The following is a 23242-nucleotide window of genomic DNA, read 5'->3' as shown; positions in this document are numbered from 1 at the left end:
GGTGGCAATGCATGAAAAGTATATTACTCAGTGCCAGACATGGACAACAGAGATGGTCATGATGATTCTGCTAAGGCAGTCTTTTGCTTAGCTCCCATCAGGTCCTCAGCAGGTATTGAAGACACCGAAGGACAGCAGCTGATTTCCGTGCTGCACCTCTTAGCACAGGGCCTGCAGGGCTGTCTGTGGCATCACTGAGGCTTACATACATCATGTTCTGTGCCTACATTTCGCACATTAGGTGGCTAATTAGAGACCTAAAATACAAAGTGCTGGCATCGAAGGCTCATCATTTCTGCTTCCTATACAGAACGTGTCTCGTTACAAGGGTGCCAGAACAGTTTAAGACTCCTGTTACGTCTTGCCTTGATAAGTCAAATGCCATCAGATGTGATCTTATACCAGTGATAATGTGCTGTTTTCAAAAACCGCAAAATATTGAGGCCGGTATCATGTCCCTTTTTTTAAAAAAGTGAATCAATTTTACATATTGGAAACCTACGTGCAATATTTGACAAATTTTGTTTGGGTGCTATCAAATTTCATAAGCTGGATCTATGGAAAACGTTTTGAGCTATGGTTTTCTTTTTGCCCCTAGACGCTGAACAAATGGCTTATTGTTCCAAGTCTGTCTGGGAAGGAGCCTCCACTTGGGATACAGTTTCGAAGGACTATGAGAAACTCGCAAACGCCTCCGAGCACGCTCAACCTGGAGGCAGCACTTGTGAGCTACAAAGAGAGAAAGCTCTCTCTGTACATGTGCAAATTAAAACCTATAAAATAACATGGGCAGTATAAAATTTGGCCAGCGTTAAACTGATAACAGCTTTACTGATTTACTGACAATGAAAATATATAGCATTTTTTTTTCTGTCAGAGCATTTATCAACGCTTGGCAACCCTGCACTAACTTGACATGTAAGATGATCAAAATGGATTATGTAATCTTTCCCATTCATTTCTATTGATTTTAGTTATGATAAAATTCATCAGCATGCCTGGGAATGTGGAGGCTGAGAGATTCTGGTTGACGACCAAAAAAAAAAAAAAAAAGAAAAGAAAAAAAGGAGGGAAGAAATTCTACTGAGTTGTAATGGGATGAATGTAGACTAGGGTCACATAAAATAGAAACCATACCCTGAAAGCTGGAGCAACAAATTAATACAAATAATTTTGGTAGGCTCATAAAATCACATCTGTCGATACAGACAATTCACTCAAGATTAAAAATTACAAGATTCTAATGCAAGAGAGCTAATGTATGTCATTTAAAATATAATTTCTGAAAGTATCTTCAAAACTTCTCAAAACTTGAGCAGTAATTAACACTATCTGTCGGACCGCGCGTAACATCAAAATGCCAACAAAATGGACCACTTTAATCAGTTTTATTGATTCATGCTTTCAGCTCTTACTCAGTTAAAAACAAGGCACATTAAATACATCTTCTTATTGCTCTATAAATGCATGCGGCTCATTCTGTATATCAAAAGTAATAAATAATGGCGATAAAATACGAAGACAGTTATAAAAATGACAGTCCAGCCTCACAGACAGCATTTAACAGTCCAGTCTAGAACGATAACCCAACACAATACATAAAAACTGTGCGAGTGAGAGAGCGTGCAGCACGTGCATCCACTCCAGGACTGGACTAAGAGAGGGGATTCTTTTAAAACACAGTAGGGCTTTTTCACTCCTTAGAGTAAACTGCAGTGCAGAGTTTACAGCATTGGTGTCATGGACGTGATTACATTCATATGTAAAAAGACCTTTACGGATAAAAAAGAGGGAAAGAGGGGGGAAAGGTCAATGACAACCTCTCTGCTGAACTGAGTTAAAATCAGAATGAACATTTTTTGTTGCGCGTATTTTGAAATGGACAAAAATCAAGGCATAAGCTGAGGCAGAGTACGAAGCATGCACCCGAGAGCAGAGATCCGGTGTCACACTCAGTATGAACATACGGGAAAGCAGGAATATGCAGCATGATGACTGAGGCAGCAACCGTAGCTAAGCCAGTAATGACTGTTCAAGCAATGGGACGGAGGCTAGTTAAAGGCATACACAGCTCTCCAGAACAGATGGGCTTCCTTCACCTGAATCCCGTCAGGAGGAAATAAATCACCTGATGATAAAAGGTGATCTCCTCTCACCCCCTCCCACAGCCAAACAAAATCAACAAATAGCAGTTTTATGGGAAAAGACAAACACGGTTTATTCTCTGGAGGAGTTTCTGAAGGGGCTTCTTCCCCTGAGTTCCTTCCTCCTCTTGGCTTAAATTGGATTTAAAATTTAAAAACCTGTACAGGTTTCATTGGGAACTCATAGAGAAATTCTGGGGTGCTTTACTCATAGGAGTGTGATTAAAAAGGAGCTCGTTTCCGAGAGTCTCAGGGACTGGTGAAGGAGCGTGTTTTAGAATGAGCAGATACCAAGCCCAGGCAGAGAAGCTCAAACGAAGCACAGTGCGCTTCCCTTTGTCCTTAAGGGAACTTCGTTCAGAGCAAGGCATATACAGACAAGACCTGCTTTCCAAGTGCAGATCAGCCTAATCAAGTCACATTCTGAGCCCAGTCCCTACTGTAAGAGAATCAGGGATGACACAAGCCACCGTTATCTTGATCTAACTAGAAAGAGAGAGAAAGAGAGAGGAAGTAGCGATGTAGAATATTGTGATATATCTGCACAGATCTTAAAGGGATGTCTTAAAGGATAGCTTTTCTGCCGACTTGACTGTCACGAGGTATAAAGTGAACTTTATTGTCATGATAGAAAAAAAAAATCCCACTAAATTGCAAAGCCACATGCTTCCATCTATTTAAAAAAAAAAATACAAACCAGTGTAAAAAATTGACACTTGGAAAGAAAAGAATTCACAGTGACACCTGCTGTGACATCACTTAGGTTTCCCTGACACAGAAGTGGAAGCATCTATACTTCATTTAATAACGAGTTGAGTGTCTCTCCCTGCAGTCTCTCTGCATATTTCAGGGGTATGGGATGGGGAGGGCGTGGGGGTGGGGGAGGGGGAGGGTGTGAGGCGGGGACTGAGAACCTCCCAGCTTACATTATATGATATGATATTCATGACCCAGAATGAATGAGGCAGAAAGACACAATGTGTGCATAAGCGGAACAGTAGCACAAAGGTGGTTTATGTACCAGTTCACAAGGCTAGGACGTGGTCTGTGCAACAAAGGCTGCCAGGAGAAAAGTGTGAACGACAGGAGAGAAGTGTGAACGAAGAGCTACACGTCCTACTATGCACAGGAAGCTAACTGTTGGTAGCTTCAGAGATGGGAGGCCAATTAGTAAGTACTAAGACTATTAGTTATAACGCCAACAGACTATAACAAAAACATCTTCCAACTGGCAAGGTACCTCTGTTCTGTGCACTATCTGTTGAGTTCAATGGGCACTGACTTTTGGGTTTGATTTGTGTGTGTGTGTGTGTGTGTGTGTGTGTGTGTGTGTGTCTAATGTCTTTCTTTGATTTTTAATTTATTTTATTTTTTGTTAGAAAGAGAATTTTCCCATTGAGTACTCAAAGAGAAAGACCTTTGGCAAACAGACCAGCTTCCAATATAAAAGTGGCATTCCTTATTTTAATTTCATAATTAAAGTTAACGGAAGTCTGCCCAATTCGTTTTTATTAGCTCTTTGCAAATGCCACCACTACTGCCCACCCCCGACAAGAACAGGCCTGACAACACCACAGGCTGCAAGATTCGGCACTTGTGGGATTGGAAATTGTGTTCTATCATTACTCCCGTGAGGAATGGAAAGATTTGGTCTCATCCCATTATATCCAACTTGCCATTCAAATGCTGGTTTCAAAGTAAAAAAAGCAAGGATTTTTCTGGCAACTATAATAGTCAAAGAAAGCCAGCAGTGCCTAGGGGGAAAAATGATAGCTGAGAAGCAGCTATCGCCGTACCTCCCGGCAAATGTCAACGCTGTCTTTATCTTACGCCTGCAAGTCTGGAAGCTTTCGGAGTTCTTCTTTTAGAAACGTAACCAAATCTCAACCAGATCTAAACTTTGTCTTCCCTCTCCAGATTAGCCAGAGTTACTCCAGACAGAAAAGTATACGGTGTTAATTGTAAGGGGTTGGGTAGCAAGACAGGGTTGAGAAGTCTCCCCAAAACATTATCACGTTAAGAGGTCAAATGATTTTTTAGAAAAAAAAAAAAAAAACGTTGTCTACGAGCTCCGGCTCCTGACCGTTTGGGCGCTCGCAAAATCTTTCCGATCTATAGGGAGTCTGCCTCTAAAACTTGTTTGAATGAATGAATGAATGGACAGGCAGAGTGTCAAGTCTGACAGGTTACAAAAATGGATACAAAACATTAAATCAATGTGCACTAAAAAAAAAAAAAAGCTCTTTGTTGAAGCTAGACTTCATGGCAGATACAAATAAAGTATTGGCAAAATGTGTTGGCGAGCACACCAACATCTTTAAAGTTTTGGAATGTTTTCCAGTGTTTTTGTTTGTTTGCTTGCTTATTCCTTTTCCTTTTTTTTTTTTTTTTTTTTTTTTTGATTTTGCTGTTTTTCCCTTGTTTGTTTTTTTTTTTTTTTAAAAAAAAAAAAAAAAAAAGGCAGCTACAATGGCCACTATTTTAGAGTGGTTTAAGTCGTCTCTGGTTGTACATAGTGCTGACTGTCCTAGGCTTGTTGGTTGTGGATTTATTGGTCAGACTCACAATCCTCCACAACTACGATCCACGGGGATTGGAACTCTACGGTCCAAGTTCTCCTCGGCAGTCTTCATGAGGATGGCAAGCCGGCTTCCAGACACCCTTCCTGTATGAACTGCGCTCATCAGCTGTAAGAGAAGAGAAGGAACTCACTCAGCAGCCAGGCCAGCTCATGTTTCTCCCCTCTTCCCAGCTCCAGAGCTGTCCCATCAGCTCCACACGTGTGACTTCTGGAGCACTTCAAGAAGAGACGAAGGGAGCCGTGTTTCACAGCGCAGCCACACCACTGCCTCCGCCTCCACCTCTGCCTCCGCCTCCAACAGCATCTACTCAGTAGATCTGACTACCCTAACAGCAAATTTAATCAACTCCTTCGCCCACAATGTGCAATTTGGGTCACTTTAAAAAAAAATGTTAACGTCAAATATTGGATCTTTAGTTCTGTCTTTAAATTCTAAAAAGGAATCCCAGGGAAGAGCGAAGACAAACCACAACCTCCTACATTTAATTACCATTTTTCGGTGTTATGGTATTTGACAATTAAGTCCTCTAAATTCAAATCCCTGGAAGTGTTTCCAAACAAATTTAAATACAAGTCATTGAAAAAGGACTGCGAGATCTGCCCTAATTGAAATTATTTCACCACCCAGATTTTAGCTGATTCATTTTTTATCCAATGGATAAAGTCAGAATGAGTTCTAAAATTGCATGCAGACAGTAGGCAAAGTCCTTTAATGCAGAAAACCCCTTGCAATTCTGAGGATGAAGACTGCCTCTTCCTTCCACTGACTAGCGGAGTTTTTAAAATCTAATTTCTCCTATTTAAGAAAAAAAATGTACTCAATTGAGTTAGTTCTATTTTTTAAAAATACATGTGAATATGTTCAAATTAGGTTTTAGCCTACGGAGATACATTTGGAAAAACAAGCTCTACATGGGAGTTCTGGGCATCTGCCCCAAGGCTGGACCTGAATCTCCTGACCTTATTAAAAGCTGCTTCATAAACGACTGCTTACGGGAGACGGAGTCCCCCATACACAGGTGTCATTATGGCGAGAGCCGTAAACAAATCCTACACGCTGGCATTCTCCATAACTCCTCCCATCGGGCATTCTCCATAACTCCTCCCATCATGATGACAGAAAACACACATGCATCCAAAAGCAGATCTTTAACAGGGTCAGTGTGGGCTCTTAATAGTCAGAAAAGGAAAATAAGCCATTAAACAATCAAAGGTGGAGACAACATACTTTACACTGGAGAAATATATTACCTAAGGAATGCTGACATTTAAAGATAGAACAATTTTCTGTTTATTGTTTTCTCTCCGATGCTGGGAGAACCCTGGGATTTATCAGAGGTAACAACTGTCAGAGCTGGGCTCCAACTCCTCTCTCAGCCACTAATAGTGGCTGTACCAACCTCCACAAACTTAAAAGTTTTCTATTAGGTATTACGTGTATCCAAGAACCATACTGGAAGAAAAAAAAAAATAACGTCTAGGTGTGAACAGACCTCATGAGGACAAGAGCCAGTGTTTTATAACTTGGAAATTATGCTGTGTTCTTGAAAGGATGAATGGTTGCTTTTATTTAGAACTGGACAGGAAATACTTAATTATTTAAAAACTCTACAAGAAAACCTGCAGTTGGTTTAAATTATTTTGTATGTGCACAACTCTACTACATTCAAGAAAATTGCTTAAAACCCAAGCCACGAAACATATTCATTAAATTAGATGCCTATTGTTTCTATAGCCCTTGGTTTTTTGTTTTTTTGGGTTTTTTTTTTTTTTGTTGTTGTTGTTTTTTGTTTTGTTTTGTTTTTGGTCTAAATGCTGCTGTTTGTTTGCAAAACACAAGAAATGGAGCATAAGCTACTTATTTAAAGTAGAACTTTCTGGAATTCTGAGACAAGGAAATGTTCCCCCAGAAAAACTATACAAAAAGAGGTACTAAATGTTTCCTGTTAAAAGCCCTACCCGTAAATCTCAAACTCCCTTTAAAATTCACATTCAGTTAAACAGTTAATTAAATAACTAAACACTCTTTTTTTGTAATGCTGGACACAACCTGCAAGAATTTTCTGCATTTAGATTCAACAATCTTCTTATCTGCAGCTGCATCTCCAGAGAGACAATTACCATTTCCTCTGCCTTGATCTTGTTTGTTTAACTTGACACAGTGAAGAAAGGGCTGACACTGACCAAAATCCCAGCATTAATTTATTTCATGTTCAGCATTCATCATTGCCATGGTGCAAGCAAGACCTGGCATTCATTTGAAATACCTGCCCAAGAAACACTCCAAAAAAAAAACCTGGCTGCCTGAAACCCATGCGCTCTTCAAATGATCAGTCCTGGGCACGCACGGCTAGGAAGACGGTATTGAATTTCTTTCCTTTATAGAACTATTACGGGGGGATGTAGAGCATCGAGTGTGAGGTTATGGGAACAAAATGGATCTCCTTCCTGGTTAGAGTGATTGTACGATTGAAGCCTTGGTTCGTTGAACATCAGACATGGAGATGTTTAAATTTGTGGTCTGGAGCCTCCTCCTTTGCTTTTCTGGTTCTTCAAAATGTAAGAATTGACTAATAGTATTCTTAGGTGAATATGATTAGTCAGTGAATTTTAAAAAACTGTGAGTTATAATTTCTCCAATTTCAACAATGAACAATGACTTTCCGTAGTTCTTATGCAATTCTCTATACCAAAATGAACATGGATTTCATCTAAATTAGCCAATAAAACAGGTGCCTCTTATAAAGAGAAAGAAAAAGGAGCAGACACAAACAGAGCTCACCCTCAAGGGCAGACAGATCAGCCACCACTTGCTCAGGCTACGTTTTCAGAGTGAAGAAACTAACAGGGAGACTTAAGTATCTGTCCTCAAGACGAGGACAAGCAAAAGCAAAAACACAGATGCATCTGTTTAATCACAACTCACCTGCAGAAACTCATGGAGCTCAACCTGACCATTCTTGTTCAAGTCTACTTCACAGAGAATTTCATGTAGTGTGTCTTCGTCCATTTGTACATTGATACTCTAGGAAGAGGAGCAGAGAGAAAAGGGGGTTAGACTAAAATTTACGTGGAGCTTTCTGCTAATGTGACTTGACCGCTCAAACTCTAAAAATATTACTTGTGAAAAATACGAACCAATATTAATTTTATATCCTTCTACAAGAGAAGACTGACAATGGAAAAAAATATGTCTCACCTCTAGCACACGTTGAACATCAACAATGGTAATGAAGCCTTTTTCGTCTTCATCAAACATGTGAAATCTCTTCTTGTACCTGCAAAATTGAATAAGGGCAGATAGTCTTACATAAAAGAGTGGTGAGGAAGAGGAGGAGGACACAGGAGGGAAGGAAGGGCATTGAAAGTACCGATCGATGTCTGGAGGCAGCAGGCTGATTTCAGTACTATCTGTGAGTTGTTCTGTTCGAGACTTATAGCCCATTTCATAGTACAGAAACCTCGTGGCTGTTTCAAGTTCTTCCTACGGAAACACATGTGCAAAGGTTGCAGATTAATAGGAGCTATTCACACACACACACACACACACACACACACACACACACACACACACACAACACACACTGCCTTTATCAGCAGAAACTGATTCTCATTGTACCAACATCCAGGTTGGCTGAAGTTCCACCACTCCCTCTAGTCAGGAAACTTAAGACACACTCTAATAGCTGCAGATTCAGACCTGCATTTGTCTGGTTCTTCCCCCAACTCTGGATTTTGGTGGTCCTTGAGCAGTTCATCTTTTCTTAAATTTCATAAAGCGAGGAGCTGTCACCTGTGTTGGACTGCTTCCCCACACCATCTGGATGCCCGCTCTACAAGTGCTCACACTGCTGACCGCTCCCCCACACCCGCACCATCAAGATTGCCCGCTCTACAGTGGTGAACGCTGCAGTTCCTTTTTAAAGTAGTTGCTCTTGGTAGGGTGTTGACTCTCAAATTCTACAAGAGCAAATTCCTAAAGCGTGGTGACAAAAAAAAAAAAAAAAAAAAAAAAAAAAAAAATAAAAGCAAACTATATACGACTTGAGCATCTGCTCTAGCATGGCTGGCAGTGCCCCTGGTCAGCCATGCAGAAGTTCTACTGGCTTCTGACATTCAAAGTCAGCGTGAGGCTGTCTGTCCTCCACAGTTGTTCTCACTGTTCTCAGTATCCCAGGCCAGACTCTACAACAAGCACTGCCCTTAGAATTCCATTTTGTCACTCTCCCACCTAACGACTCAAGTGACAGTATTATTATATTGTTTGCAAATCTCTTCACACGTATAAATGCATGTACACACACACATACACACACACACACACACACACACACACACACACACTTACATGTATTTCTTAATCCTATTTTTGTGTACTTTGGCCATGGGTCTTACTTTGGCCAATAGAAATGAATGGGAATGAGATATTCCACTTCTGAAAGATGGCTTAAAGAGACTTCCTAATTCCTCTGCCTCTCTTGTCCCTGTCCCCTGAGAATAAGCATGGCTTAGACAGATATGAAGGAGTAACATCAAATGCTGGCTGAGCTGGGTATGGTGGTGCATGCCTTCACTTCCAGTGCTGGGGGCGGATCAGGGAGGCAGAGGCAAGCAGAGCTCTGTGAGTTTGACAGCATCTACATATGGAGATCCAGGATAGCAAGACATAAAACATGTCTTAAATTCAAAAACAAACAAAAGTTTCTGCCACTAAGATGGGTTTTTAAGATTCATTTTTATTATGTTTTAATTATGCCTATGTATTTGTGGCGGTGTGTGCACGTGTGTCCATGGTGCCCAGCAGAGGACATCAATTCCCTGGGGCTTGAGTGAACAAGTGGTGAAGTGTCCAGTGTGGGTCTGCAAGCCCTCTTAATGGCTAAGTCATCTCTAACAACCTAAGCCGCGGAGATGCTTGCCATCACCTAGCAGAAGCCAGTGTATATCTTACGTTTCCAACTTCGCAGGCCCCACATACTGAATGTGAAACTGAAATGACCATCAACTGAGGTGTGGGGACCAAAACCACTGTGCAGACTGTGGCAGCGACAAGGTTTGGCACTGTTTTCTTAGGCAAACTGTTCTTGACATTATTCCTTCCCACCTCCTTTCTCTTCAAAAATGGATGCAACAGAAGAAACAAAACATCATGAATGCTGTGTGGTGCCGAATGTAGAAACTGAACAAACGTGTCTCCATCTACATTCCTACGGTTAAATAAAACGTGATCTCTCAATGTCCAGTGGTCTTCTTCACAGGCTAGCTTCCCTCTTTATATAAGAAAATCCACCAGTCCTGACTTTAAAATGGATGTTCTTGTTCAATGAATCTTTTCCAGCTATTTTCTATCGAAACTATTCTAAAAAGTCATGTCTTTGGACATGCTGCTTCTGAGCCTTCCCTCCAATGACAATCTCTTACACAATTCATATTCCTTTACTGCTTGTGAAATTTATCCACACACTAACTACCAGATAATTGTGATGTCTCAAAGAAGGAAAAGAATCTGTCCGTCCAGGTCACAAGGTAGCTTCCTAGCTATGTTTCCCTTACGGACTGCACAAACAGAAGCCTGGGGCGTCTGTATAAATTGTATGTACTACTCTACTCAAAGTGGCTTATGAAAGGATGCTGTGCCTATTAAAACATTTTATGTTGAGATTGAATATAGCTCCAATTCTTCCAACTTACTCGGGACGTTGCTACAGTAGATCCTGACTCATACTGAAAGGTCGCATACCGAAAGCAGCATCAAGTACCTTCCCCTTAGAGATTTGTTCATCAAGAGCTTCAAGAGAAGCATGACTGCAAAGCCCTATGCCATTTGGATGTTTTCTTCCAGACCAATGTCAGAAAACAAACAACAAACAGAAAACATGCTCCAACAGAGAAAAGGAAAGTACCTACAAAGGAGTAGCAATCAATCCCATCTCTCTAGATACATAAGCTATATTAACACACACAAATCAAGAATATATGAGATGGGGACAATCATGATCCACTGTTAACTGACATTGTCATAGTCAACCCAAGCCACTCTCTTTCATGCTCGCTATATGGCTAAGCCTGTCAAACTTAGCTTGAATAAATGAAGTTAGTCTAACCCAGTACAAGGTTTCTCATTTGTTTCTATAGAAACCCCTGGTACTTTGTTGCTACTGTTTTCATTTATTATCCAGTAGGCACTTGCTCCTGTGCTTATTGCCACACCAGGAAAGCACAGCACCAGCACTGTAAACACTTGAACCAAACTAGACTAGGTCAAGGGGACAGAGTATGTGTAACCTGCTATCATAAGACCTTTTCAGAGGTCAAAATTGGTGATTTGCAAACATGTCACTTCTATAACATTCCCTGGATCCACACTGTAATATGAAAACAACATGTATGAAAGATTTTTTTTCCTTAGGGGTCCCTTATTTGCCCCCATAGCCTACACTTCTTGCTAAATAATAAGAAACATAGTGAAATAATAAAAATTAATGAATATAATTTTAAAAAAACAGCCCAGATCAATATGAAGACCATTCCTAGGTCACCAAGACAGATTTCGCTTTCTGCTTTTTTGAAACTGGTATTGTGTTTGCCCCCTTCTGATTTCTGGCCTCTCTCTATTAAATTAATTCGAGGATTCCAGAAAAGAAAGAATTCCAACAGCAAGTTCGCTGAATAGAATAAAATTTATGGGAAGTTGCTTCCTATCTGTGTCTTCTGTTTAAATTTGAAATTTAAGGACTCAAGATGAAAATTAAAAATGTACCATGTATGAAAATTACAAAATCTCCCTGTCTCTCTTCTGGACAGCATCTCCCTAAATATGTTGTGAGTGACGCCCGTGCCCTTTCCTGTTCGGCTGTCCTAAAAAGCAAGTTTCCTCTGAGGTCTCCAAGGAAATTTCTCTGTTGGAACTGACAATACACATAGCATTTCAAAGGTTTCAAATCATCTGAACTAAAATTAAAGCTTCCCTTATTTATCTCACACAAAACCCTCCTGTTTGTCATCTTCTCACACACGTTAATTAATTCACACCCAGGTGTACAGTGTTTGGCAATGTCACTTCCCTTCATGTTCTTTCCTGTTCCTCAGTCATTCCCCAACTCCACCACCCAGCGCCGGTCTGAAGACTTTATTTTTCTCCATCAGTTGACTTTCCCTCTCAGGGAACCACCTCTCTAAATATATCTGTAAACTGTGAAGATGCACATGCATTTCTGACATGTGCGTGTGTTGTATGCACGCAGAGTGGAAGGTCCGTAGAACTCTGAGCTGTTTATTATTCCCTACCTTGTTTGGTAGCATGCTCAGTATACGGGTCACTCATTGGGTATTGACCGTGGAAACAACACAATTCATCTATGCAGAGTTATTAATCACCCCGCTCCTCTTTCGCTTTTTCAGGTTAAATAATCCCAATGCTTTTAACCTTTTCTCAGAAGTACAACTTTCTAACCTTTTCGCTCTTTTTTTTTCCTTCTCTTTTGTACTCCAGATCGTCCCCTGTCCTCATTGAGCTCCTGTGCCTCCAGAGCCGCGTAATTCCTTTGGCTGTTTAGTTTTCTTACTTTATGGAGGTCAGGAGTATTTCTAAGAACGTTTGTCTACTCATAAAAATAAATCTAAACGAAATAAAGTTAAATCTCCCTTTACCAGAAATGTTAAGCACAAATGGCTTTTAGAATTTTCTCCTACTTCCTACCTCCTAGCACAAGTATGTTCCTATCTGATCATTCCAACGATGGTTTATTTATAAGAACATGCCCTGGTTCTTCTACACAGGAAAAAAAAAATGGTGCCCATTCTTGTGCTGTCTTCATGAAGATTTAAACTCAAGAACTGGAAGAATTATAAGCCAGTACAGAGGCAGCAAGAGGGGATCAATGGACAGATAATAGGCGCAGCTCCCCAATTTACTGCTAGAAACTGGGTCTGTCTCCCCAACTATAAAATTTGAGCGAAGGCCATTCTCTTCACAGATGGGCACCAGTACACACCTATAATCCAGCTCTCAGAGTCCTTAGCTCCAGGCCAGCCTCGGCTATCCACAGAGACTCTTTATCAACAGTCCAAAGACAGGGATACTCTGCACACACCCACAATAAGGACAGAGAGCACTGAGCACAGATTCCCACAGTTCACTGAAGAATAAGTGACATTAGAACCTCTACAGCAGAGTTTTAAAAACAGGACCAAGGTGCCCTTGAAGAATGTAATAAAGTTAAGCCTCTAAAATGCCCCCTTTCACCCATTATTTCCCAGGAATTCCACCTTTAAGAATCTACACCATAATAACTTGAAGGTTAGGCTACATGCCCCGACATCTGCAGTCCATGACACTCAATAATACTCATTTACCACACACACACACACACACACACACGCACGCACGCACGCACGCACGCACGCACGCACGCACGCACGCACGCACGCGCGCACGCGCGCGCGCGCGCACACACATGACTATGCCAAGGAGCCTTTCTGACCATGAACCATAAAAAGAGGTTTAGAACAGATGGTACCTTGACCTTGGACTTCATGTTAGCCAGTGAAGAATGGAGTTGAGAATTAAATGCTTGCACCACGCTGACAGGGTTTCTGTTTCAGTCGCCCTGATATACTGTTAGACTCTGAGTCACAGCGCCCTCTTGGTCTTATTACAACTCCCCCAGCTTAAGCAGCTACCCCTTTCTATTCCTTCTATAGCCTGGCCTATCACTCCAGCCTCTATACTTTGAAGTGTTCGTAGACTAATTCCAGTGCCACTTTCCTCACCTACCAAAATTCAGCCCCACTCACCCCCTCCCATGAGTGTACCTAAGATAATGTCTCAAAAGCGACTTTTAAAATGTACATTCAGTGAAGGCCTCTGGACATATCCAGTGACGGTCTGCATTGTACTCTCATAGGATCCCCCAAAGTTGTTCGGAAGGGAACACTGGCTTACTCAGAGAAAAGCCAGTGCAGTGGTACAGCAGACACACCAGCCACCTACCCCAGGGTAACAACAATGGTCGTGATAAGAAAGGGTGACACGCCATCCTGATGTGGATGACCACGGTGAGACTCTGAGAGGCTTTGGCTGGGGTATGAGTGAATACACAAACATGACGCTAAAGTTGAGGGCAGCAAGCTCTTATGATGTGGAGGAGGGCAGTACTTGACAAAGCTACGGAGTGACTCAAAGGGAATATTCCTTCGGAATGCAAAACAGTAGTTCAAGCCAGGCATTATGTGGCTGTCCTGAAACTCACTCTGAAGAGCAGGCTGGCCTTGAACTCAGAGATCCACCTGCCTCTGCCGCCTGAGTATTAGGATTTAAGGTGTGTACCACCACTACCTAGCAAATTACTTTTTTATTTGGTAATATAAAATATCAAATGACACTTTGATTTTTTTTTCATATTGCAAAGGTCTCTCGTCTTTTAAAATATTAAATAATTCAAGTAATAAGCCATTGCTGGTCAGGTGTTAAAACCACTATTTTTAATCAAAGGATTATGAAGAATAGAAATTAAGAGCATTTTCAATGAGAAATAGAATAGGCTGCACCCGATGGTCTTTTTTATCTTTCTTTTCCAGGAATTATGATCAGAAATTTAAGAGCATCTTCTAGATTTATATAACAATGAAATTTTGGCATAAGAATATCTCTCCACTTTTCTTATGACCTGAGAATATTGGATATGTATAATAGAGAAGTTAGCAGGAAACCTAAAACCATCACCCCAAGTTATTGGAGCCTTTGCAGCCCAAGCTGATACATGTTTATCAACAGAACGGTAGTTGGAAAGGCTTTTGTAGGATACCTGTTTCCTCAATTCACTCCAGTTCAATTCTCTTCCCATTAACTCAACAATCTTGGGCAGGGCTTCCTCTGCAGCCTGAACATTAAGAAAGGCCAGGCGGGTGCGACGTGAAATCATGTCAACAGCGGTGCATGCGTACTCCTTAATCCCATATTTCACCTACATTAAGGAGAAGAAAATGCTTCTTTGAATCTTTCCATTAAAAATAATAAATTTTAACATTTAAAAAAAAAAGCTTTGAGAAAAGGTGGGGTTTTTCTGTAGCCTCTTCGGTTCTCCATCTGACCCCCATCTGCCTGCCACAGAAGGCGGGGGAGAGGGGGAGGCAGGATATGCGTGCACGAATGCCGTTTTCCTAAATAGAAGATAGAGACATCGCCTCTCACCATCCACAGGAATGAAACAAAGGTTAATGGACACGGAATTTACACAGCAGAATAGCAAAGCACTAGGACTGAAAAGCTGTGGTTTCAACTCTGAGGTTTTCTGCCTTAGAGACCAACAAGTGTGGCTTAGTTAGTAGACACTACAGATTGAAGGTACAATGACGCCCCTGCATGGTCTGGTCTCTGGTTTCATAGTACCAGAGAGCAAACTGAGAGTCAGAAAAGTCTCTGGGAAATGATCACACCTGGAGGGCACGGAACCAAGCTAGACAGAAGTGATATGAACTACAAACTCTGGGAAACACGGAACTTTGAGACTCGAGATGCTCCGTGAACGGACTCTGGAGCTCACACTCGTGCTATTACCACCAGCGACATAGCCTCAGAGTTAAGCCTTAGGGAAAGCCGGAAGCCTTACTGCAGACGTTGGCAGACGTGTGCGCTTTGAAACGTAACCGTACGTAACTGTTAAAGGCGGAATGAAGCGATGAGAGGCAGAGCGCCGCGCACAGGAAGTCCCTTGGCCCCCACCTACCTCTGCTTCGATGTACGGAAATTCTGACACAAGACGCACTCCAACAACAGGCCACCGTTTTCCAGTCACACTTGCCATTTTGGCCACGTCGAAAGCCTTGTCACCATAGGTTTTGGCCAGGTGTTGTGCAACCTACAGAAATGAAACTGCATTAGGGAGGCACTCTGAGGGTCGGTCCTTTTAGGTACAGAAGAAAGCAACAGTGTACTCTAGTGCTGTCAGTTTTCCTACAGCCTGTGACGAATAGCTCTCAGGGAGTATTAGGTCCAGGCTCTGTGGGAGGAAACCACTTGGGTTTTGAATGCTTAGGCCAGCACTGACTCAGCATCCGTGGAGCACCAGATCAGTGACTGACCGATGGAGTCTCAGCTTCATTTTCTTCCTGATGTCACTCCTGGAGAACACCCTTTCTTGCACTCAAGATGCAAAGAGGCTGGGGAAATTTTGTATACTAGAAACAAACTGAGTAAGTTGGAGATTTCAAAAGGGAAACCGAATGTGCATCACTAAATTTTTAGACAACTACAATAAAGTTGGATCATCTTTTCTGGTTTTGTGGGGTTTGGGGTTTTTTTTTGTTTGTTTTTTTGTTTTGTTTTGTTTTGTTTTGTTTTGTTTTGTTTTGTTTTGTTTTGTTGCAGTTAAGTCCAGAAAAAGGACATTGTAAATCAGGGAGGCCACACCATGGCTACTGACTGAGAGATCTCGACAACCTCAAAGCAAGGTAGTGAGTTTGGCAATGTCCACGAACCTCACTCTCAAGCCCATAGTCCTGGACAAGCCTGATGTAGAGTGTGGGGCTCCAATCTTTGCCTCCTTGAAGGAAGAGCCCAACGGTCCTACTGGGTCCTGCATTCAAGTTGTGAAGCTTGACAGCTTTGTTCACAGTATCTTCTGCCATGGAGCGATATGTGGTCCACTTCCCACCTACAAAGAAATCAGTAAGCTGACAAGTTGGCATTCTGAATTTTTATTATAATTGACCATTTACCAATAATACAAAAGTGCCCTCTTAGTAAAAAATAGGACAAAACACTTGTTCATTAGAGTGGAAAAAAACAGTCCAAACATGAGTCAGTTCCCCCGTACCTGCTATTGTGATGAGGCCACTGTCGCTGACTTCCACAACATGATTTCGAGAGATGGACTGAGTGTTTGCAGACTTGGGATCGGTAACAAGCGGGCGAATGCCACTCCACGCTGCCAGGACATCCCCTCTTCTCACTGGCAGAAATTGGAAATGTTTTAATGAAAGAGGAATGTACAAGAAAAGAATTCGGAAGTTGAGAGGCACAGGTGAGATCAAAAAATTAGCCTGAAGTGAAACAACTTTGAGGGTGGGAATTCTGTGACAAGAAGAGAGTCTGCTTGAAGGAGGAAAGAACCTAAAGGTCATGGGCAAAGGTTTCAAAGAGGAAGCCACAGAAGCTTGTCAACGAGCCTAATGGGGGAAAGGATTAGCATCAAGAGAGAAGAAATAAAACATTTACGGATTTTTTTACGTTTCATTCTAGAAGAAACCTGACTCTCTACTCGAGAATGACAAAGAACCTTGTGGCCAGATGTGCTCTTTCTCCAATCCACTCACCCCTGATAAGCTGCAGCAGGCCCAGCTCTGTGAATGACAACTGCAAGTCCCCGATGGCTGCTAGTCCCAAGTCCTCCCATTTCCCCTCACAGAACCCTCAAAGTATTGGGGAATTTTCTCCATGACCAGCTATCATGAGTAACTAACTTGTCCCAGCAAATGTCCTTTTCTCAGAGTCAAACTTGGTTCGTTTTGACTTTCCTCCTCAAACTGAGGTGTTCCTCATCTGCTGACAACTTCCACTCTCTGTTTGTTTGTTTGTTTTTTTTCCATCCCTAACTTCCATAACTGACCCAGAGACGGGCATATCAGCTCCCCCTAGTAGCCACATGATACTTGCATTGCAGGGTATGAACGTTCTCTCAATAACAAGATAATATAAAATTAGTCTTTATCTCTAAAAAAATACTAATACTGATAACAAGAGATCAGATACCCGCTGAAAAGCACTTGTTACTGATCTACCAGTGGGTGAGGGATACAGTTCAATGGTGTCCACAAGGACAGAAGGAACACATGTAATCCTTGCTCAGGAAGCTGAGACAAGAGGATTACCACGAGCTAGAGGCCAGCCTACACTAACACATATTATATTAAGTTTCAGGCCCATGGCAGCTACATAGATCCTATCTCAAAATAAAATTAGCTTTCTGGTAGATTAATTCAACCAAAATAAATCTAGCATATTTTAATGTAGGTGATTAATGGCCAGTCTTAAAATGACTATAGTCTGAAAGAGGGGATCCACATCCAACAGTTATAATGCATCAGGGACACAGCAAGGACATAAGGAGCTGCGGAGGAAGCAGATGGCTTCAGTCTTACAGCTGCATGGTCTGGTCAACTAGAGGCCATAGGAGACCTTATGCTTGGCCTCTCCCCCAAGACACACACTCCCAGCTCTAGCCCTCTGGTGCTTGCAGATTAATCTCTTAAATAAGTATGACCTTGAGATTTCTGTGGCCTAGGGTTAGCCCTGCTTCACAAAGTTCCACACTTCTTTAAAAAAAAAAAACACCTTTCAACATCAATAGTGCTTTAATCTTTATAAAATTCCTAACTAGGAAATTACTATATTTTTCATTAGTATTTACACAGCCCTCAGAGTTAAAAATAAAGCAATCAAGCCACCTTCTACGTCACCGTGGTCAGTGAACAGTTCCTCCCGTGTCTGTGAAATTACTTTCGTAGCCACACTGATCAGGAATTTGGTTTAAACCCTTGAAGCTCCATGACTAATGTCTGAAGTAGTTTGGGAAAAATTGGAGTTTCCAGAATAAATGTGAAGCATATGCAAAGCAAATATCTGACCAAGGCTTCACCTTTTTCACTCTAATGGGCATAAAACAGCACACATCCGAGGTTTGTACTGTTGGAAACAGAGGGCCGACCTGAGACACTCAAGGAGTTCGTTCACAAAGTTCATTCGACAGGGAACAGATTTATCTTGTCTCCACCCTTACTCCTGGGACTGGTTGCCATCAGGAAGAAAGAGTTCACAGCCAGGAAAGTCCTTAATACTTGATATCTTAGCATTTGGATTTTAGCTTGAAATTCGTATCACGATGCTGTTACCAATTTGAGAGGGAGTGGGTGAGGTGTGTGGAGGCAACTGTAGGGAGTGCTGGTGGTAATGGTGCACCTATTCCCACTACTCGGGGATAAAAATCCCCTACTCGGGGATAAAAATCCTTGAGAAACACAATTGAAGTTTTTAAAAAGGGGGTTAATATAGATTAAGCACAAAACCAAAATTTTATCACATGGATATTAGAATTAACTATTCAGAAAAGAATACATTTTAAGAATAATAAAATCAGGCAGGAAAGATGGGTTTAGTGGTCAAGAGCATTGGCTGCTCTTCCAGAGGCCCTGCACCCATATGACGGTTCACATCTATCTGTAACACCAATTCCAGAGGTCCTGACACCCTCTGACATACATGCAGGCAAAACATCAATGCACATAAAATAAAAAATAAATAAGTCTTTTTTTAAAAAAAAGAATAAATTTTTATTTAAAATATGAGGTATTCGACATGGTCTACAGGACTTTCTCATTACTAATCCAGAGTAGGGTCAGAAAATTCCATCTCCCCACCCCCTCCCCCGACCCCACCCCCATTTACCTACACACACAAACTCCTCAATATCAGCTCAAGCTCAAGGCTACAGCTATGTCCTGTCTGGGGAGCACAGAACAAATACACAGAAACATCAGTTCTAACATTCAAGGAAAAGCAATAGCACAGTGAAGCTGATAGAACTCTCTCTTGATGATCAATTAACCAACATGGAACCCTCGCACACTTGTGAAGCGAACCCCAGTTAAAGTTCACTCAAGAAGCAGATTCAGGGGTTGGGGATTTAGCTCAGTGATAGAGCGCTTGCCTAGGAAGTGCAAGGCCCTGGTTTCGGTCCCCAGCTCCGAAAAAAAGAACCAAAAAAAAAAAAAAAAAAAAAGAAGAAGAAGAAGCAGATTCAAAGGAGATGGACGGTCAGAATAACGAATCGCCATCTTGTCTTCTACAGCCATGCTGTAGCCACAAGGCAAACAGTCCGAGGATGGTGAGGTGGTAGAGCAAAGAAGTATAACATCTACTAAAAATAAATCATTGCTCAACTACTCAACTAACCACCTTTTTGGCCTTCTTACATCTGGAATTCTTGCTTTATATGACAGCAAGTTGTAACCTCCCTCAAATGCAATGACTCCATTAAACCAAGTATTTCCTTCTGTACAATATTTCAATGATCTAGACTATGGGGAGCAGGACAGTCTACAGCCTGTTTTTGCAGTGTGGGGGCAAGTCTGCTATTAGCATGGCCCAATTCACTAGCCAATAGCGGCAGCAGCTAAGGCCTAGAAATGGGATTACGGAGGAAGGAAAACTGGACTTCATTTGAATAGCCAGCACACAGGTCCTAGAACACAGGCAGGCTGATCCCGGTAGATCAAGATGGCTATTCACATCAAGTCCACCTTGCCCTCCTTTCTAAGATACAGCCTCCCACTGACATTTGACTGGCTTGCTTTGCTCCTAAAAATGTGCTTTCATATCTAATGCTACAAGCCTCGTGGTCCTTATTTTCCATTCCCCTTTCTTACTGACCTCATGAAATCGAGAAATGAAAACTATGTCTACTCAACTAAATATTCTTCCTCTCAAATTACTGTGCTGACACGGGTCCTATCAGACACCTTCGCAGCCCACAGTAGGTAGTGAACAGGAATACTTCTAACTGTCCACAGTTAGAGGAATGGAAAGTGCCATTGGTGGAAAGCACAACAAACTGGGGCTTTGGCTTCTTAGAGCTAACACTCACACTGCGCACGCAGCCAATCAAGATTCCTTTACTTTGCCATCTCTTTCTTGCCCTGTTACTGGTCTTTATCAGTGGAGATTTTAGATCTCTCAATACTTTAAATTCTATACCAGGGAAAAGGCAGCACAGAGTTAAAAGTTATACTGGGATACTGAAGAGTTCTCTGAGCCCAGAGTGGTTTGTGTCTCAAGCACAGAATCCCTGGACTTGGGAGGTTGAGACGGGAGAAATATCTTGAGTTCAAGATTAGCCTGGGCTACAAAATGAGAGCCTGACTAAAAGAATAAATAAATTAATAATGGCAGCAGTAGCATACCCTTTTAAGCCTACCACTCAGGAGACAGAAGCAGCCAGGACGCTGAATTGGAGATCAGCCTGGTCTACAAGGAGTCTTCCAGGGTAACTGGTTCTCGAACAGTGAGACCCTATCAAACTTATTTCTATTGTGCCTTCAATAATCCACTCATTTAGTTTACTCTAAGATATGAAGAGTAAGATAGAAATTATCATGGTGAGCAGAACTTTTCATAGCTCCTTGGGAAAAAAAACTCATGTGATTGTTTTATATTATAATTAATACTTTTCCTCTCAAATCCTTGGCAAAGACGAGTGTTTATTTTAAGATTAATAGAAAGTGAAGGCCACAGGAAGTGACAATTAAGCCTAAATGTGTGATTCCATTTGGCGTTAGTTATTTAGGTGTGCATTTGGAGAAGGGGGTGTTAGTCCTCATGCTTGCCACTTTCAAAAAAATCCTGAAACAGCCATGAGAAAAAAAATATCTAAATGGGTACAGGGAAACAGTGTCAGAAATCAATACTTCTCTACCGGCGTGTTTAACCTGCTGGAATGAAGTGTTAATCACAGAAATAAGATACCATATTACATTTATAAACTAATGAAACTAGAAAAAGCAAGGCGCATGACACTCTAATTAAACAGCTGGAAGAGAGCCAAGCCTGTGTAAGTTGATAACCCGAGTACAATCTCTGGCAGGGAAAAGGCAGGGCTGCAGTGAGTTGATATGGCCAGCTCGGCTGTTAATTGAATAACAGGCAATCTATAAACACTACTAATTGCACATGTGCAAGCCCATGTGCAAGTGCAGAGGCTGCATGGAGAAGCACCCCCAGAACACTGTGAGCCTGGATGAAGCGCCCAGCAAATTTTCTGTCTCCCTTAATCCACTGCAGCCATAGCTCGGTCCCCACCACGGCATCCCTCTGATTAACCTCTGCACAGTAACTTAATGATACATGTTTCAAAAGATCATTTTTCCTCCTAACTCAACACGAACTACAGAACTATCAATTACTCCATTTGAGCGAAGAACAAACAAGTAATCTAGAAATTCCAGCCAGTGAATGGAAAGATGTCTAAACTGTAAAAGAAGACATGGGCTGATTCCCAACAGGCAGCGTGCTTTTCAGAAGCGTTCCCAGGCATCCTGCAGAAGTGCAGCAGCTGCTCAGAGCGACAGGAGTGTTGGGATCTGACACTCTCCTTTCCCTCTCTCTCTTAAGGATAGAGCCATCTGAGGAGACTCAGAAACTGTTGTCAGAACTTACTTATCCACTTAATAAAGCCTTTCCCTATGCTTAGATCGGCCTCAGTGAATGCGAAGCACTTTGAATCTGCAGCTCTGGGCTAGCAAGATGGCTCAAGGCAAAGGCAACTGCTTTGCAAGCCAGGGAATTCTCCTAGGATCCCTACAACCCACATAAGGGGAGACAGAGAGACAGCTTAATCAAGTGGTCCTCTGTCTTCCACACTCATGTGCACACACGCGCGCACACACACACACACACACACACACACACACACACACTGCAGGCAAACAACACCCTAAAGGTATATGACCTTGAAAGATTCACTTCAAGGCTTGTTTCTGAAATAAAGACTTAATCCACTCTGTACTGATCCCCATATCACACCCTGTAATACAGAACTACTCACCAAAGTACTACACAGTACTTAGATGGTTGTATCAGAGTCACTTAAGACTCATCACGGACCCAAGACTACTGAGCTGTGATCAAAAAACAATGTCACTGTCCCTCCACCTCAACTACTACAGCAATTGTATTGCTCTTAGAAAGAGTGTAGACATTTCCTCAGAAGGAAAGATTGACATGTCTACCTAGCAGTGTGTCCAGCACATACAGCACTCACTCACCGACTGTAGAGCTGTGAAAGCACAAAGAGGTGGACATTTAAAAAAAAAAAAAAAGATTCTGGAGGGTGACAAAGCTTCGTTTCTCTCACACTTCCACTAGGATTGGACTCCACCAAAACTAGAGAAAACCTACAACTAAGATACAGACAGTGAGCGTCCACTAACTGCTCCCTTGTATCAAGACTAAGTGCAATTCCTCAAACAAGGGGAGTCTAGTCAATTAGAAATGAGAATGCAAAGAAAATAAGAACTGTTCTTAATTGAAATTCTAAAGTATACATCGGAGCAAGGAAAGGTGAACACCGCTGACAAAGCTGTCACCTCCTGATACTATACCTAACGGACAGTCTCAAGATGGCCCCCACGCAACTAAGAGAAGAACTGGATCAGTAATGTTCAACCACTTCCATAAACTTTAGAATTGAGAAGCACTCTTTGCCAGTTTCTCCATTTGTCTGATAACCAAAGGATAAGGGATCTGGAGGGGACTCTGGAGACCAAGCAGGAATGGCCACATCCATTTATAGGCAGAGTAAAAGTGTCATCACCTCTGTTAGATGTCAAATCCCCTTTCAGCGGCACCCAGTCTCTCAGCACAGTAAGCAGTCAGGATTCCTGTCCTAACTGAATTTACATGGGAAGGTCTAAGGAAGTGTTCATAAGGAAGAGCTCTCTACTCCTGAATTCATTCTATGCTTTG

General features: G+C 41.9%; 1 protein-coding gene across 7 annotated transcripts in view; it reads right to left on the bottom strand.

The window, feature by feature from the left end:
* Window positions 1-1373: 1373 nt before the first annotated feature.
* Gpd2 (glycerol-3-phosphate dehydrogenase 2) overlaps window positions 1374-23242 on the bottom strand; it is a 137159-nt gene continuing 115290 nt past the window's right edge. For 5 of the 7 annotated variants that reach the window (XM_039104331.2, XM_039104330.2, XM_039104329.2 and 2 more), the window contains 8 exons: window positions 16542-16676; window positions 16204-16379; window positions 15453-15584; window positions 14532-14690; window positions 8097-8209; window positions 7925-8003; window positions 7652-7750; window positions 1374-4831 (listed from right to left, as the gene is read on the bottom strand). In XM_039104331.2, the coding sequence (XP_038960259.1) occupies window positions 4706-4831; window positions 7652-7750; window positions 7925-8003; window positions 8097-8209; window positions 14532-14690; window positions 15453-15584; window positions 16204-16379; window positions 16542-16676 (1019 nt within the window). In that variant the 3' untranslated portion in view covers window positions 1374-4705. The remainder of the gene's footprint in view (window positions 4832-7651; window positions 7751-7924; window positions 8004-8096; window positions 8210-14531; window positions 14691-15452; window positions 15585-16203; window positions 16380-16541; window positions 16677-23242) is intronic. The other 2 variants (XM_039104334.2, NM_012736.2) reach the window with 2 other exon arrangements.

Source organism: Rattus norvegicus, chromosome 3 (genome assembly GCF_036323735.1).
Source record: "Rattus norvegicus strain BN/NHsdMcwi chromosome 3, GRCr8, whole genome shotgun sequence".
NCBI lineage: Eukaryota > Metazoa > Chordata > Mammalia > Rodentia > Muridae > Rattus > Rattus norvegicus.
Note: the sequence above shows the minus strand (reverse complement) of the source record. Positions and strands in the feature narration are given on the sequence as shown.